At 40.2% G+C, this 17771-nt stretch overlaps 1 protein-coding gene across 1 annotated transcript; it reads right to left on the bottom strand.

Moving 5' to 3' along the window:
- Positions 1-1366: 1366 nt before the first annotated feature.
- bcat2 (branched chain amino-acid transaminase 2, mitochondrial) lies at positions 1367-17611 on the bottom strand. Its single transcript, XM_066642210.1, has 11 exons — positions 17379-17611; positions 14058-14132; positions 12436-12636; positions 11581-11691; positions 11167-11286; positions 9928-10091; positions 8804-8946; positions 8482-8567; positions 7615-7755; positions 4990-5064; positions 1367-4237 (listed from the first exon to the last, which is right to left on the bottom strand). Exons 1-11 carry the CDS (start codon positions 17394-17396, stop codon positions 4196-4198), a joined length of 1176 nt encoding a protein of 391 aa, XP_066498307.1. The 5' UTR covers positions 17397-17611; the 3' UTR covers positions 1367-4195.
- Between the last annotated feature and the right edge of the window lie 160 nt (positions 17612-17771).

Here is a 17771-nt window from a genome sequence, read left to right as displayed (position 1 = left end):
TTATTTTCTCATTTTTATTAAAGTGAAAATATTAGCATTTAATTCTTTTAAAATTGTGACACTGTTTTTGTAACATTAGGTTCCAAATATTTGGACATTATTCTCAAAACATTCACTTTCTTTTTGAACTATAATATTTTCTGGGCTTTATTTTCTTATAGCATCAGGAGTTAGATCATGGAAACATTTGAATTGTGCAGGAAACTAATTTAAAACTGGGAGAATATGGTTTGGTGGACCTTATTTCATCTGATGATTCTTCAGAAGGTGTTTGAGAAAGAAATTCTTATATATATATAACATGTATTATTATCTTTATGAATATAATTCTGGAAAATTCTGCTTTAGAGGGATAAAAATATAATAATTCACCAATTTTAGCAAATAAGCCAATTCTCCTCATGTACATACTGTTATTTTAATTCTCAAAGTTTGTATAGCTGTCTTAATATTAAATGCTTTCATGGGTAGTATATAGTAATAAAGTCTTATTTTCTGAAACTATTTTTGTGGTTTGCATTTTCAGTGCTGAGTGCTGTTTATATTCAAAGTGGAATTCCTATGTAATTAAATGGTCAAAGCGATGGAGAGGTAATTTGGTCTACTCTGGAGAAAGTGTGGGGCGACTGCAGGGTCATGGAGGTTGTGGGTTCGAGTCCCGCTCCGGGAGACTGTCTGTGAGGAGTTTGGTGTGTTCTCCCCGTGTCCGCATGGGTTTCCTCCCACGCTCCAAAAACAGGTGGATTGGTGACTCAAAAGTGTCTGTGAGTATGAGTCTGTGTTGCCCTGTGAAGGACTGGCACCCCCTCCAGGGAGTGTTCCAGATTTTCGCCCAGTGATTCTGGGTAGGCTCTGTACCCACCGAGACCCTGAACTGAATAAGGGTTACAGACAGTGAATGAATGGATAAAGTGTGGAGCAGCAAACTGTGGAGTGATGGAGCTGGAGTGGTGTTTGTGATCCAGACTTATTCTCCAACACCAGCACTTGAATTTAGTACTGTTTATGTGACTTCCTGCAAATCCAGAAAATTAGCTTTCACAGAAAATTAAAGGCTATTAGTGTAATAAAGGCAGGGTTTCAGCTGTTTGTTATATACTGTAATTTACAAGCCTAACCAATCTACAAATAAAACAAAAGCCCACATATTTTAATACAGATTTATTGTAAAAAAATACAACAACAGCAAATGAGAAATGTCTCTACAGTCCATCCCACAACCCTCCGTTTACAATACAATACATCGTAGCACACAACAGTGGCTCAGCTCTTAGTGCAGCAGACCCAACAACCCAAACAGCGAGATGAAAAATAAAAGAGGAGAAGAAACTACAAACTCCATCAGGCACTTAGGAAAAACAAAGGTAAATAAGGGAAAGTAAATCTTGCTACAAACAGGAGTGTAGACCTTCACCAAATAAAAAGAAAACAAATAAAAGCTAAAATAAACAGTTTGCTTTTACAGACAAGAGCCTTGGGATGGCTTTAACATACAAAGTGCAGTGACGTTTACCCCCCTCACCAGTCTTTACAGGGGACAAGGAGTCTTATAACGGAGGATAAGCCTCGACAGGGCATAATGACACTTTGTAAAAGGGATAACTACCCCTTATAGAGGATAACCATTCAGTGTAAGGGACAAAGGATCTCTACAGGGGACGATGGAAACATTCCACATGCATGTGTTTACATTTGTTCTAATGACAACAGAATGCGAACAATCCTGTTTCACTGCCGTAAAAGTCCAGACGATCATAAAGCAGGATTTTATACTCAGCTTTGTGCCCACCTTAATAATTACCAGGCTGAGCAGTGAGGGCAGAGCTTTAGCATATTAGCACTGATGCTAACGCAACATCGCTGAAGATTAACACACTTGGAGGAGAACACTAAATTCCCAGTTAGTTTATGTGACCCCAGAGACATCCACACTATTGAGTGTCATGTTGAGCGAAGGGTATAACTGATTTGCTGGATTTTAACTGGGCTTCCCAGGAAGCTAGGTAAGATCTAGTGTTTCTACACCTACAGTTGCAGAGTGTAATTCACTTTTACTGCACTGTCCTGAAATAAAGCGGGAGAGAGTGGGGATGAGGGCTGGTTTTCTACCATCTTCTAAAAGGTACGTAGTGCAGTTTCTGCAGTGCTGAGCCAGGAGTAGCAAGAACATCTCTATTCTACATTTTACAGCTCAGTGGAGCATCATAATGACTTTCAATGTGTATTTTAAGGTAAAAATACTACCTAGTGTTCTTTCAGACAAATACAAATGTACAATCAGCTCGATTATATGTCCAATAAAACCAGCCAATTAACAGGTTTTTAAAAATGAGCTAAAAGAGAGTATTATCCCAAAAAAAAAAAAAAAACGCTCTGGATTTCTGTTTCTGGAAGTCTGTTCAATAACAGGATTACGATTATAGTTCAAATCATTAAGGAAACATTAAAATCCTGCTTTATGATGTGTTTGGGTGGCAGTAGTGCTACAGTATTTAGCACATTTCCTAATGTAACAAACAACTGACCCATCCAGTCTCCGCCCACAAATGTAGGTTGGACAAGCTTTACAACAATCAGGTAATAAACACAAAACCTCTGCAGGGCTAAAGGTCCCAACCCAAACAGACTCCTACTCACACTTATAAAACCACAGGCTACTTCCAAAACAGCCTCAGTGCTTTCTTTCTTTGTGCTCTTTTCAAACTCGGGTACAAATATAGAAAGATATTCATGTAACACATTGGTTTCCTGGCCATAAACGATAAACACATTCCTCAAAACACATCAACCACACAGTTGTCCGAACTTTAACATTTACTGCATTAAATAAATCAGAACAGCTCCAAATATTCTTGCAATGTTTTAAAGCTTTCCTTTGCCTCTAAGTGTACTAAGGTTTGAGCACCCCTGGTTAAATAGTGACATCCATTTGTTGATTTTCTAAGTGAAAAGAAGTGAACACATTCTCTACGAGGAATGTAAACATGACATTTTTTTGCAGTTTTCGTGGCAGAAATTCTACCTGGTTGAAGTTTACTTCACAAACGCGCTGTAACTTTTTGCGCAGGCCATATTTTTTTATTTTATTTTTTCCTTAAATCTTATATATTCTCTGCAAATATATAAAAACATTCTGAGTAACAGATTTTAAATGTAGGATCACTTTAGAGGAAGTGTTGATTATTTAGTTTCATTCAATCATTCATTCGTAACAGATTCATCCACACTCACATGCACAGTTTCACACGCTCACTCAGACCTGTGGACAATATTGTACAACAACTTCACCTACTAACGTGTGTTTGAGGAGTGTGGTGTGTTCTCCCTGTTTCTGAGTGGGTTTCCTCCTGGTGCTCGGTTTGCTCCCACAATCCAGACCTGAGAATGGAAATGCAGCCAGGACTGTTCCCACTACATTCACATATTTTCACTTTGAAAATCTACATATATTTGACCAAGGGACAGAGACATTAGTTCAGCCCTGTATGTGATGTGTGTTAATATGAACATAAAGCTGATTAGGGTTGAGGATCAGGTTAGATACATTTCTACTGCAACTGATCAAAGATTAACAACACGTAAAATATTTGTTCCTCTTTAGACGTTCATTCTACAACTTTGTTCAAGGTTTCTCTCTCTGTTTAGAAAAGTAACAATTTCTATTAGCACCCGATGAGGCTTTAAAAGCATAAAAGTATTTAGCTGCATCAGTAACTATCCGACAAAGAGAAGAGAGTCAGGACACCCGACCTGCCTGGAGTGAGCGTTATTGCACCTATTAAATACAACTGAAAACTGTACTTCTACCTCACAAGAAGATACTGTACGGCAAAAAGACAAACACAAATACGTAAGTTAGATAAATCCATTACGGTGGAGTACAGTAGGGTGGAGGGTGTTTTAAGGTTATGCTGGACCTAAGGCCAAATTATTGCTGCTTTGTTTAAATGTATTACGTGGTTTATTTCCCAACGCACTCTTCTGTAACGTGGTTTATTCGAGAAAAACTAACACTATCCCTTTAAAAAAAAAAGTCCCTACACACAAGACAAAGAACTACCAGACAACCGTGAGCATCGCACACACAGCCGGAGAGGAGAGGAGTATCAGTGAGTTATGGGTGGGTGGTCCAGTACAAACGGTTCTCACAGGTGATTGGAGGACGCTGCTCCAGACTCAGAACCAGATCTGCCAATCAGACGATGACTGGAGCCCAGTCCCTCTTAGTGTGTCCGTACTGTAGAAGAGGACACAACAGGACAGGAGTGTGAGAGTTCATTTCTATTGTACTAGGCGTGTGTGTGTGTGTGTGTGTATAACAGGAAATTATCACATTGTAAGGACCTATTCACACAATCCCATTTTGGGGAATTTTCTTCCTAATGGGGAGCACCGGTGTAAATGTAAATCATTATAATTAAAGGTGAAGACATGTTTTAAGGTTAGAGTTAAGCTTATATTAACTACAGAAATGTTAAATCAACATATGGTAGAATTTTCACCTTAAAATGACAGCTTGAAAAGAAGTTAAACGCTTCACTGAGTTGTAACAGGAAAATAGAGCCTCTGTTGTTACTACTCTGGGCTCAGCACTGTAGAAACAACACTATGTAATTTTTGGAGGGTGGGAACAACAGGAATTGTAACTTTGACCACAAAACGTACAGAACAGTGCTGTAAGAGTGAATTACACTCTCCAAAATAGGGGGAGCCCAGGAGCAGAAATACTAAACCTTACTTACTTTACTTTAATGGTAAATCTCCACAAAACATAGAAAGGTTTAGATAATATCCCCAAAATTCACAGGTAAAGACGTCTAAACCACTTCAAAATGTCACTTTCACATCGTTATCCATAAAAATGCAAGGAACTCAAACCCAAATTGCAGAAACCAATGAGATATTCGTGTGTGAATCTGAAGGCACCGTTTGTGTCATTTGTTTTAAAACAGGTAGAAGAGTGTAAGAGCAGGATGTCAAGTCTCTAACCTGTATATCAGTGAGCTCATTGAAGAACCTGGTGGCGAGTTCTGGACCATTCTTCATAGTAGGAATCTGATAGGTCTGTAGCAGAGATTAATGGAAAAATCAGTGCCTCAGTCGTAACTAAAATTCTACTTCAAACAGAACATTTACCTCCTACTTCAATTATTACGACAGTTTGATGCTAAGGTTTCCACTGTGAACTTCATCCAAATATGAGGAAAAACACTCATGTCCATTAAACAACAGCCTATATTTATGCAGCACACAGTTTTTGACACATGGCAGGGTAATAACTGAGCAATAAAGTCCTTGGAGTTCAACACTATAGGAGGAGAACACTAAATCCAGGTAGATGACAACTCAATGCGCACTTTTGTATAGTCTGTCATGTATGGCCAGCGCTGAATCATCATGAAAGTAATCAGTCCAAATGACATGATGCTGATGTGGGAGCTCATCCTGAGCATGAAACACCACCTCATACTTACCTTTCTTTCAATTGGAAAGCTCTCTTTTAGTCAAGTACGGATGCCTGTGTATCAGACATGCTACAAAGCGTGTGATATGCCGTGCACTGAAATGCCCCCTGGTATTTGACACATTGCAGTTTGAGCAGCCTCCAGAAGATGGTTTTGGGGGATGTGAACACCAACATTCAACTCTAGACCAGCCACTCAACCACTGATTGGGCAGTTGATCACGACATTGCTCCCTCCTCAAACTTCATGTCAAACGAAGACAGATTAAGGCAAATTTCAGCCTGATCCTGTATTTTAGTTGCCAGTGATCTAAACGTAGTGCTGGGCGATATGAGCGCAGATCAATATCACGATTGTTTGTACGTATTACCACAATTACGATTAATGAGCGATTATTTTGTTGTTGTATTTGTGACCCTCATAGTTCAGTGATGAGGCTTGTGCTGTGAATATGCTCCAGTTTTAAAGCTGGGATATTTCTCTAATGCCACTAAGAGCTTGTTCCTCTCTTGTTTTCTGAGCACTGTTTATATTTGGTGTGAGATTGTGCTTTGGCTGAAACTGTTTTCTTTCAGCGTTTACATTTGACTTCTTTTTGTTCAGAGTCGTCTTTAATTGGAGTCAAAACACAGCATGTCCAAACCACAGACGCTGCAATTTTTTTTTGGTACTTTTGGTGTCGACTGAAAAGTATGAACATGTTCAGCACTCTATAACTAGTTGGGGCTCCTTTTGCCAGAATTACTGCAGCAATGCGATGTGGCATGGAGTCTATCAGTCTGTGGCACTGCTCAGGTGCTATATGAGAGCACAGGTTGCTCTGATAGTGGCCTTCAGCTCTTCTGCATTGTTGGGTCTTAGCGTACTGCATCTTACTCTTCACAATACCCCATAGATTTTCTATGGGGTGAAGGTCAGGTGAGTTTGCTGGCCAATAAAGAACAGGGACATCATGGTCCTTAAACCAGGTACTGGAAGCTTTGTGCAGCTGCCAAGTCCTGTTGGAAATTGAAATCTGCATCTCCATAAATTTGGTCAGCAGCAGGAAGTATGAAGTGCTCTAAAACTTCCTGGTAAACAGCTGCATTGACCTTGGACCTCAGAAAACAGTGGACCAACACCAGCAGATGACATGGCACCTCAAACCAACATGGATACTATGCCTCTCCTCTCTTTCTCCAGACTCTGGGTCCTTGATTTCCAAAGGAAATGCAAAATTTACGTCCATCAGAGAACATAATTTTGGACCTATCAGCAGGAGTCCAGTCCTTTTTGGAAGCGAGACACTGCTGATGCTGGCTCTTGTTCAAGAGTGGCTTGACAGAAGGAATGCGACAGCTGAAATCCATGTCTCGCATACGTCTGTGCGTGGTGGTTCTTGAAGCACTGACTCCAGCTGCAGCCCAGTCTTTGTGAATCATTTTGTTTCACAATCATCTCCAGGGTGTGGTTATCCCTATTGCTTCACCTCTCTGTTAATGTGCTTGGACACAGAGCTCTGAACAGCCAGCCTGTATAGTAATGACCTTTTGTGTCTTGCCCTGCTTGCCTTGCTTGGGCAATGGTCCCCATGATTGTGTAGCCTACAGAACTAGACTGAGAGTCCATTTAAAGGCCTTTGCAGGTGTTTTGAGTTAATTAGCTGATTAGAGTGTGGCACCAGGTGTCTTCAGTATTGAACCTTTTCATAATATTCTAATTTTCTGTGATACTGAATTTGGGGTTTTCATTAGTTGCCAGTTATAATCATCAAATTAAAAGAAATAAACACTTGAAATATATCAGTCAGTGTGTAATGAATGAGTATAATATACAAGTTTCACTTTTTAAATGGAATTACTGAAATAAATCGACTTTTTCATGATATTCTAATTTTATGACCGGCACCTGTAATCCATACAGACACGATTATGTTGATTAGAAGTTCTGATTTCGATTAGTTTTCAATTAATTGCCTAGCCCTATCTCAAAGTATGCCTGATTTAACAGCCCAGTTTATCATGTTAATTAAAAGATGACTAAAAGCCATCCTATCCACCCAGAGAGAGGACAACCATAATTTCATGATGACAGAACCAGCACCACTTGTGTGCCATCTAACAAAGCTGTCTTGACTAACAGAAGAAATTAATGTTGAGGTTTCAGGTACCTGTCCTTTGTAGAGCAGGCTACCGACAGGACACACCACGCAGGCTGTCCCAGCTCCAAACACCTCCCGAACTCGACCAGCATTCAGAGCCGAGAGAAACTCCTTCATGCCCACAGTCCGCTCAGTCACCTTAAACTCCCCCTGTAACACACACACACACAATCATCTGCCCATGTTCCTCACACCACAACTTGCACATGATCAGTATATTCAGATCATATTTTAAGCTTGTCTTTACAGAATCAGACTCTGGAAGATTCATCAGAAGTTTGGGGATACTTTTTAAAAGCTTTTTCAATGCAGGTTTTCATATGCCTTTTTAAAACATGTTTATTTAGTGGAAAACAGCAGCAGACAAACATTAATGACTGTATTAATGAGAGTGCAATTTTAAATATCTGGTGTACAAATCTGTTTTAAAATGATTTTTGTGTGTGTTACATAATTGTAATTCATAATAAAGTTAAATAATTCGCCTTCTCATGTCTTTTTTTTGGCAACTATTGCATGATGATAAAAATGACAATTGTTATTTTATTAAAAAATAAATAAATAAATAAATAAAATAAAATGAAGTATTAATATGCTGCATTATCTTTAAACTGTCTAAAACAAAATGCACAGGTACTTTTGGACACAATATTTTCCCAAGAACAGAACAGATCCACCACAGTCTTCTGCAGTGATTTTTCCTGATGAAGCACAAATGCAGTGCCCAATGAAATCTTCCCATAGTTTTAAACTACGTAACTCGTGCAGAGTGAGCCCTGCACCATAATCCCCTCAGTGCCCATTTCTTCCCATTGTAACTCCCACACTTCCTCCTATATCCCCCTCTTCCTCTTTCGCTAGTCTCCTGCTCCTCACCCATTCTCTGGCCAGGTCCAACAGAGACTGCCTGGTGACTCCAGGGAGAATGATGCCATCTAACGGTGGAGTGACCAGCTCTCGCTCTACAGAGGGACAGATAAACACAGCATAACAAGGAATGTAATCACACTGTACAAACACAGATGGAGGAGAGGAACTAGATCTGAAGGAGACATAACCCAGTCCAGGCTTTGTGTGTGAAAGCCACAAGGCACTTTCTTGCCAGCTTCCGAAACTATTCACATCCGTCTCATATTAGCTGCAGTTCTGAATACAGACAGCAGAGAGAGACAGACGCCACACACAAACCCACACTCACCTCCGCTCTTGGTGGTCCAGAAGATGAAGAGGTTCATGGTGCCCACCTCAGTGATCTCCTCCTCATCTCCATAGAGCCACAGCACCTGCTGACAGCCCTGTTTCTGAGCCTCCGTCTGGATTGCTATGGTGGGACCGTAGTTACTGAAACACACACACACACACACACACACACACAATTATAGTAGGGAGAAGGAGGGAGAGAGAGGGACGGGGTGAGAAAAAGAACAAGCAAGTGAGGAAGCATTATAACTCTTCTGTGTCAGAGACAATGAGTAAACACAGCTAAGTGTAAATCTGTGTGTGGAGTTTACAACTAAATATAAATAAATCAGCGTTGTGTCTGACCTTGTTCACTGCTGAAGGAATGGAATCTGTTCTATTTAAAACACAGTGAGTGGATCTGCAGAAGGAGGTACATGAGCCTCACCCACTTAACTCTCTCACACACACACACACACACGTTCCTAAAGGACTTAATAATTAACTAATGAGATTACTCTTATGTTATATACTACAGTGGATCATTTCCGGACTGGAAATGACACACTGCTGATAGTTAATAGGCATGGGAATGTCTTTACTTCTTTCAGAAAAACATATGTTTCAACTTCTACTGTGGTTTCTGTTTAAAATCAGTGTTTAAACGTATTCTCCTTTAGTTCTGTGATGTGTTTATACATGAAACATGGTGGTGGTAGAGCATCTGAGTTCTTTTCTCCCCTTGTGAAATGTGATATTCTTAGGTCAGTACTATTTAAACTACCATGCTCATTGCCAAGTGTCGGCTGGAGAAAAATACTGGGTACTGGGATGTGGACGAATTGGAAATTCTCTAGACTTTTTCAGCTCCTACCTATTCCTTTGGGATGAGCAGAAGTGGTGTCTGTTATTCAGAACGAATCCTCCAACATCACCCCCTGACCTCACTAATGTAATCATGGCGGACTGCTATCAAATCTTTATAGCAATGTTCCAGTATCTAGTCTAAAGCCTCCATAAACGGGAAGAAACTGCTGATTTAAGCAGGTTGTTTGCAGATGTACAAACACATACAAATATTTAAGCAAATGGTCCAGATAAACGTGTGTGTGTGTGTGTGTGTAAGCAAGAGTCCTCACTTACCCCCCCATCTTGTAAGCCCCCACTCCACCCCTGCAAGCCCGGACATAGCGGGGGTCCGCCAGCAGGGAAACGGGGTTAAACGTCCCGGTGGCAAAATACGGACCGACAGGCCCCACGATCACAAACAGCAGAGCTCGACCAGAACGGGACACACCCAGAGACGGCTGCAGGGGACACAGAAGAGGACAATGCATCAGACACACACTTATTAACAAAAAAATATACCCCCTTTCATCTCACAACTTTCCCCATCGCGGTTTGGGTGTATTGTGGATAGCCATCAGAAATAAAAGAGGAAATGTCTCACAAATGCTAAAATCTTATCTATCAATATTTTATATCTTAATTATACACAAATCTCTTTAAAGTAAAATGAATATAAAGATAGTTTTCAGATGACGCAGCAAGGCTAGAAATGCAGATATCTTCAAATGTTTAGTAACTACCTTCAAAGGTTTCGCACCTTTACTTTACTCTGATTTTCAGAGCTGACAGGTGATATTTATATGTAATTACAATATCTGCAGTTATTAAATAGTTATTTTTAAGTCAATTTTAACCTTTTTATAAAATATTGTCAAAACATCTGCAGAAATCGTCAACTTGCTCAATTAATGATGGTATGTATTTTTTTATATAAACAACTTGAAAGAGAATTTTCAGACAACATAAAGCTTGTGGTTTTGAATCATGGCATAAAAATCTGGTGCAGTCTTGTTTTAAACCAACACATTGTTCAGTGCAAGAGCACATTCATTTGCTATTCTGGAGCCCACCAACCCACACATAATAACAAAATGATTTTTTTCCCCTTTCTGACATCAAGTGCAGAGATTTTAGAATGGCCCCACCCCCACGTCTGAGTCTGTCCAATCACAGCACTGGACCAGTGTGGCGATATAAGAGCACTGAGCAAAAAAACGGAGAAAATGAGAAGGGAGAAAAAAAGAGAACGGCTAAAAACCAAAGCTTCTGCTCCTCACTGCTGTGCACTCAGGGTCGGGGTGAACAGTGAGCGGCTCATTATCATTTAAAGGAACAGGCGCTAAAAGCGGACGTTCTGAACAGGGCTGTTTAGACAGGGGGAGAACACTGCTGTGGGGCTCATGGGTTTGGACCAAAGCAGGTCACAGACGTTTCATTAAGAACCAGAAATGTGTTCCACTGTGGAGAAGAAGTAAAATGTGCATTAAGATTTGTGTGAAAAGGCCCTGTGACACTGAGCTGACATAATCTCACCTCTACTCCGATGTACGTGGGTCTGATGTACAGACTGGCGTTGGAAGAATATGGAACCCACTCCTGATCCACTTCTATCAGCTTCTTAATGCACTCCAGTAGCTCCTGCTTATCAAACTCCTGAGGAGAAAAGAGGGAGAGGTCTTTCACACGAACCAGAACAAATCTGACACACAGGTAGGTAGGTAAAGAGCTGTAAACATGAGGGATACCTCACAGGACACACACAGGACATTCAGAATTATACTGAATTAATGTTAGACTAAAAAGAGTATAGTGCACTTTAAACTCCGAGGAATACATTGATTACAGATCAGACAGATAAATAACAAATGCTTTAAATTACTGAACAGGTTAGACTGCTTTAACAACCGTAACAACCAAAATGTGTGAGTGTGTGTGTGTTCAACTCACAGGGAGGGAGCAGCGAACAGCACTGCGATGCATTCGCTCCATATTCAGCATCGGCCTGAACAGACGAATGTGATTATCTGCCCCTCGAAATGCCTTCATTCCCTCAAACAACTGAAACACACACAAACGGGAGTATGATTAAAACACAGAGGACAGAGAGTGAACTTTATATAATGCCCTAAGGCCTCTTTTTCAGTGACACAACACAGCGCTTTTACACCAAAAGGTCCAGCTGAAACCCTGGTGCACTCCAGTGAACCAGCCACGTTTCCACACATTTTGATGGGAACCAAAGATACGTCATCAGCTGGTGGGGGCACTGCCAAGATGTTCGGTTCCAGCATTGGGACATAATCATGGTTTATCCGCTGTTTACAGCAGGTTCAAATCATAAGGCGATATGATGTGTGTGTGCAGATGTTGAAGAGCTTGTGGACAGCAGAGCATGTTCCTGTTTTATATTCTTCAATTTATATATAAAATGATCTGTCCAGCTCCAATGTGCCATAACGCATTATGTCAGGTTCTGAGCTCTTTCTGCAGCTTCTTTATCTAGACACACTCACAGATACCGTCATGGTTCGCTCTGAAGGACCTACTCCTCTCCTCTCTGCTCTGGATGGGAAAGAGGAGGAGGGGAGGAAGCAACTTTGAAGACCACTGTCGATGTAACACCCATAAGCACTTACACTGCACCCCCAAACTGGCATTTTTCAAACACTCAAAGAAAGCAGGGCCCCACTCAATTCAAGCATTTGGACCCTGGAGACTGGAGCCTAGGCAGTGAGTGTTCAGTGTGTTGAACAGTAACGTTGTGTCATGTGGCGTTGAACTAACGAGGGGAATTAAAATTACCTGAACTGAGTAGTGTAGAGCAGACGTGGCTGGATGAATGGAGAGGTTTTGAAAAGGTTTGATTTGAGGAGTTTCCCATCCTTCTTTCTCTGACCAGTAGACGGTCAGCATGTGGTCAGAGAACTGCTTCCCAAACACCAGCGTGGATGGATCCGGTTTGGGCTTCAAATCATTGCTTTTCTCGATGGTGAGGTCAGCAGCCTGACAGAGAGACCAGGAGAAAGAAAGAGCACAATAGAGAGAGAGAGAGGGGGGGGAGGGAGGGGAGAGAGAGAGTGAGAGAGAGAGAGAGAGAGAGAGAGAGAGAGAGAGAGAGAGAGAGAAAGAAAGGAGGGAGGAGGAGTAAAGCGGATATGTGGAAGGGCAGAAAGGTTTTAATTCATCATCAATGATTACTCATGCATCTGAAAAACTGATCTGGATTAATTTCATGCCAGTTACATATTTATAACAATTGAATATAATTAAGCAGTGAAGAGAAAGGACAGAGAGAGGGACAGAATGAAAGAGTGAAAGCAGAGGCAGAGAGAGACAAGTCAGAATCTACAGCATCATGAAAAATGTCAACTCTAAAAAAAAATGGGGATATCATCAAAACAAATTAATTTTTTTTTTTTTTTAAACAGTGAATAAGTGGAAAACTATGGGACAACACACACATCACTTTCTTCTGAACAACTATTTTTATTCTATTTGACTTTCATTAAGGAAGCTTCTGGAAGTGATTAAAAACTGGGCACCTGGGAGCAGCCCATCTGTGTTTGCACTGTTTATAGTTCAGTGGCATTGTTAAAATATTATTTACACAAGAAAATGCTACAGCTTTCAATTAAAATAATATTGGTCCATAAAGAAAATCAAGGGAATATAAAGTCAGAGTTCTGTACAATCAGCACAAACTGTTGGAAAATCCTCATCTGTAAATCGTCTAAAGCTAAACTCACATGTACTTTTGGACACAACTTCTGCAGCGCTTTTCCCTGACGGAGCTCATAACAAATGCAATGCCCAATACATTCTTTTCGCTCACTATTACTACATTTATAGATTTTTTCTGTTTAATAAATTGACAATTATCATCTTTAATACAACACCACAGTTACCATGAAGTGAATGTTTTGAATTTTCTATTAAAATTATACATTACACCAAAAATGCTTTGAAACTTATCCGCACACCTAATCAATTCTTCAGAGGTGATATGTTTTGTAGGTCAATAGTTTTTCAGTTAAGGGACTACAGCTTGCTCTTAAAAGACTCACTGCATCTCAACTTTTATTTAAGGTGGACTGAGAAAAGGCTGTGTGTGTGTGTGTGTGTGTGTGTGTGTGTACACTTAGAGAGGACTCTTTGATCCATAACAATAAAGACATTTTTTGATGCTACATAAAACCATCTTTTAAAGTTTTTTGAAAGACCATTTATAAGAGGCTTCCCCATCACAGAACAGAACTGTTTCTGGTTTAACAATGCTTCTTTGGCTCAGCAGTTGTGGTCAGGAGTGAGAGGAGAACACAAGCCCGGTCTCAGAGTCATCAGACTCGGCTGTAGCCATCACTGAAGCGTAGAGTACACTCGGAATCTGAGCTGGAGCCATGTTACTCCTGTGTGTCGATGAATACCTTGAAAGACGAGCTGGCGAAGCGTAAAGATCCAAACGAAGTGGACAGAGGTTTCAGGAAGCGTCCACATAGTGCCTTTAAAAAGAAAAGAGACACAAAACAGTGGAAAATCCCATGAGTGTAGACAGCATAATGGGACTGAGACTGACCACAACACACACACATACATGTATGTATGTGTGTGTGTGTGTGTGTGTGTGAGAGAGAGAGAGAGAGAGAGAGAGAGAGAGATAGAGAGTCCAGAGTATGCCCACCCCACCATTTAAAATCCTTTGTAGAGCACCCCAGCCCTGTTTCTAGGGCATGTATCTAATCAGACAGATCAGATTTTATTGCAAATCTTTAACTACTTAAAGACTGCTTGGTCATGCAGCAGTGTGTTTTCCATCCTCCCCCTCCACTAGAGGCTCTTGTAATGGCTAACCTATTCTTAAATTACACAAGAAAAAGCCCTAGGGTGCCTTCACTCCAACCTAGTATTCATTTTCTTTAGTTTGCATAGTTCTGTCAGCTATGAACATTTAGAACAGTCGACCAACCAATTCTACAGGTCTGGAGCTCAGCCCCCTGCTGGTGCAAATATTCTTATCTTCCACACCAAAAGAGAGTATGTGATTTTATTTAATTTTTCTAATCAATACAAATCAACTGTAAAATTTGAAGAAGTTGATTTAAAAAAAACAACACACCAACGGCATCAGTGCGAGTGCATCCTGCACCTGAGAAAACCTCTTTGAAAAACCATACCCCAGGGCATCTGTCTTTGTTGTTGTTGTTCACCTGCTCGGACACTGGAGGTCACCTTTCATTAATGCACTAGTGCACCAGTCAGGATTTAGGATGCATGAACTCTAGTGACCTGGTGAACTACAATAACACTGACAGACACGCTGATGAAATTAACTAGTACGCCTTTAATTTCTGACTCCTTACACAAGATCTTATCAACAACAAAGCATCTGAGTTTTTCTCATTGACCCTAAGGCATCAGTGGTCTGACCGGTTAAATTCAAACTGAAATACAGTCATAAAGACAGAGACAAAGGAAGGTACAGACAATAAGCTGCTAATGAAATAATCCACACTGGATAAGGTCAGGGAGGACCATCTCAACAGTGGTGACCACAATGGCAAGTTTTATTCTATTATTAGTTGGCACTGTTCCATTTATCAAATAATAATTTACTTATTGTAAATACACTGTACATTCTAACCATATTTGTACGCATATTATTTTACTACAAACTATTTTTTACAACAGTCTTCCTTGGCTCTGAGGTGGCTGAGGTTTTTGTGATGAAACACGTGACCCAGCAGCACACACAAGTGTTGACTTTCTCTGCCAAGGTGACTGGGGTTAAGAGCTGTGCTGTGGTTATATGAGGGTTGAGCTCCGCTTACGCTCTGTTTTAGTGTTTGTAGAACAACAGGAACAATCAAGCTGTGCCTTAGGCAGAAAACAGAAGCAAGCTTTTTAGTTATGTTCACTTAACAGCTATTAAATGTCTATAACATTTTCAATGCAGTTTTAAAAATGTGCTTGCAGCAGTGCAGGGAGATGAAAATAGTCTGTGAATTCAGTCTGTTTCATTGGTGTTTATAAGTCAGCTGCACCTCTTACAACTCAAGTTTTGTGCAAGGTCATTCTACTTGGCATTATTTGAGTCTTTGTGGATTTTCCAGACAAAACAATGTGTAGTTTATTAATACAGCTTAATTTTTAAACTAAATAATTCAAGTAAATTGACTTCTAACAGAATAAAATATTTCCTCCCACCTGAAAATATACATTTGTTAATTATTACAAAAGAAAATCCACCAGGTTTTCAATATTCATTTATGATTAAACGGCTCAGGTGTAAACACGGTCTTTATAAGTTTTTCGTGAAAAGGAAATACAATGCTAGGGTTGTGTTGTAGACATAAGATAAAATAGGCTAATACGTTATTGATCTCGAAGGAAATTTTATTTACATAGTAGGCTTGCTCCATTTAAAACCACCTCTCTCTCTCTCTCTCTCTCTCTCTCTCTCTCTCTCTCTCTCTCTCTCTCTCTCTCTCTCTCTCTCTCTCTCTCTCTCTCTCTCTCTCTCTCACACACATACAAAAAAAAAAGAAACACTCAAACACTTTGCTTCCAAGTGCTGAGAAATTAGTGGATTACTATTTAAAACATAAACATCCCAGAACCACACACAGCATGTTTTTTTATTATTCATAAATGATTTTTTAACATGTGCAACTAATGATTTTGTCAGTCGTTCAAACACTTTATTGATCCCAAAAGAAACGGCAGTAATTTCACAGACTTTCTGAGAAAACAGTTTAGGACGCGACTGTTATAAAATTTGGCGCCCTCTCTCGTGGAAACATGCAAACTGCAGAAAAATAGTGAAATGTGGCTTGTGCTGTATTCCATTTCCCAGAGTGAAATTATCTGATGAATGTGTGTTCATTCTTTCATTCAATTAGAACTGGGTCAGAACTCACAATGTCATCTACATTACTGAATTACATATGAGGCAAAAATATTTAAAATAACATTTAAAGTATGAAACATAACTATCTATAGCAGAAAAATTGCCGCTAAGTTAAACTTGGAACTTTCCAAAGAGGCCGGGGCTGACTTGCTCGCCTCTTTCCACAACAACTCACTTGATTGATTGATTGATTGATTGATTCATTCATTCATATTCCGAAACTTCATCCTGTTAACCTAGAATCACTCCAGGAAATTGGAGCATGTGGTGAAAACCCACACAGATACAGCAAGAACACAACAGACCCTGACCCATATTAAGTATATCTCCCTCTTTTCATTCAAAAACGTTCAGCACTGTGCAACACTGAGCCACGGCCCTATTAACAGTACTCAGGTAACCAGCCCAGCGACCTGAACTAATTACTGAGTCTGGGCGTGTGACGGCAACACGCAGACTCCTGCGGTAATCTGAAGTACTCCGACCCGAAAGCTCTGGCTACTGAAACTGTATTAAAGGTTTGACAAGGTGACTCACAGCAGGTGCAGCACACTGTTTTAGCAGACATATTTTCGTCTTGTCCCAGTAAAAAAACCTCACATATTGCACCTTTAAACCGTGAAACCCTTTCTATTAACGTGGCAAAGAACACACTGCTGCAGGAGCTCCCCAAGTAATCCTGACTGGGCATAAAAGCGCCCTGAAAGCGAGAAAACCCCGCTTTAAACGGACCCCAGGACCTCGGTGATAATGTGCCTAAGGCCGGAGTGTTCAATCTCAGCTGTTAAGTATTAATAGAAAGGTTCAGAACAGACAAAAAACAGAGAAATATAAAACTCACCGCCTTCAGTGCCGCCATCACACACACAGTCACGGGGAGCACACAAACACGGCCCGACTGAGGAACAGCCACCCACAAACTCGGGTTCCGCTCGAAAATGTCTCCTTCTGTTTATTTACTTTAGTTATGTTAAGACACTAATATAAAACATGCATCTGTTTTGTAGTGTTTTAAAGCCTTTCCTCTCTCCGCAAATCTTCTGAATCTCGTTTGTAAAGCGTTTATGATATGACCAGACTCAGTGTTTAAAACAGTAGCAACTTTGCTCAGTTGATATTTCCATAAATCACAATTAAATGTTACGTTTAAAGTTTTTAAGAGTACAAATATTAGGGAAATCGAGTGTCCACTGCACTATTTCATTCAGAGAAAGAAGAAGGTGTCTTATATCAG

The sequence above is a fragment of the Hoplias malabaricus genome, chromosome 13 (genome assembly GCF_029633855.1).
Source record: "Hoplias malabaricus isolate fHopMal1 chromosome 13, fHopMal1.hap1, whole genome shotgun sequence".
Classification (NCBI taxonomy): domain Eukaryota; kingdom Metazoa; phylum Chordata; class Actinopteri; order Characiformes; family Erythrinidae; genus Hoplias; species Hoplias malabaricus.
Note: the sequence above shows the minus strand (reverse complement) of the source record. Positions and strands in the feature narration are given on the sequence as shown.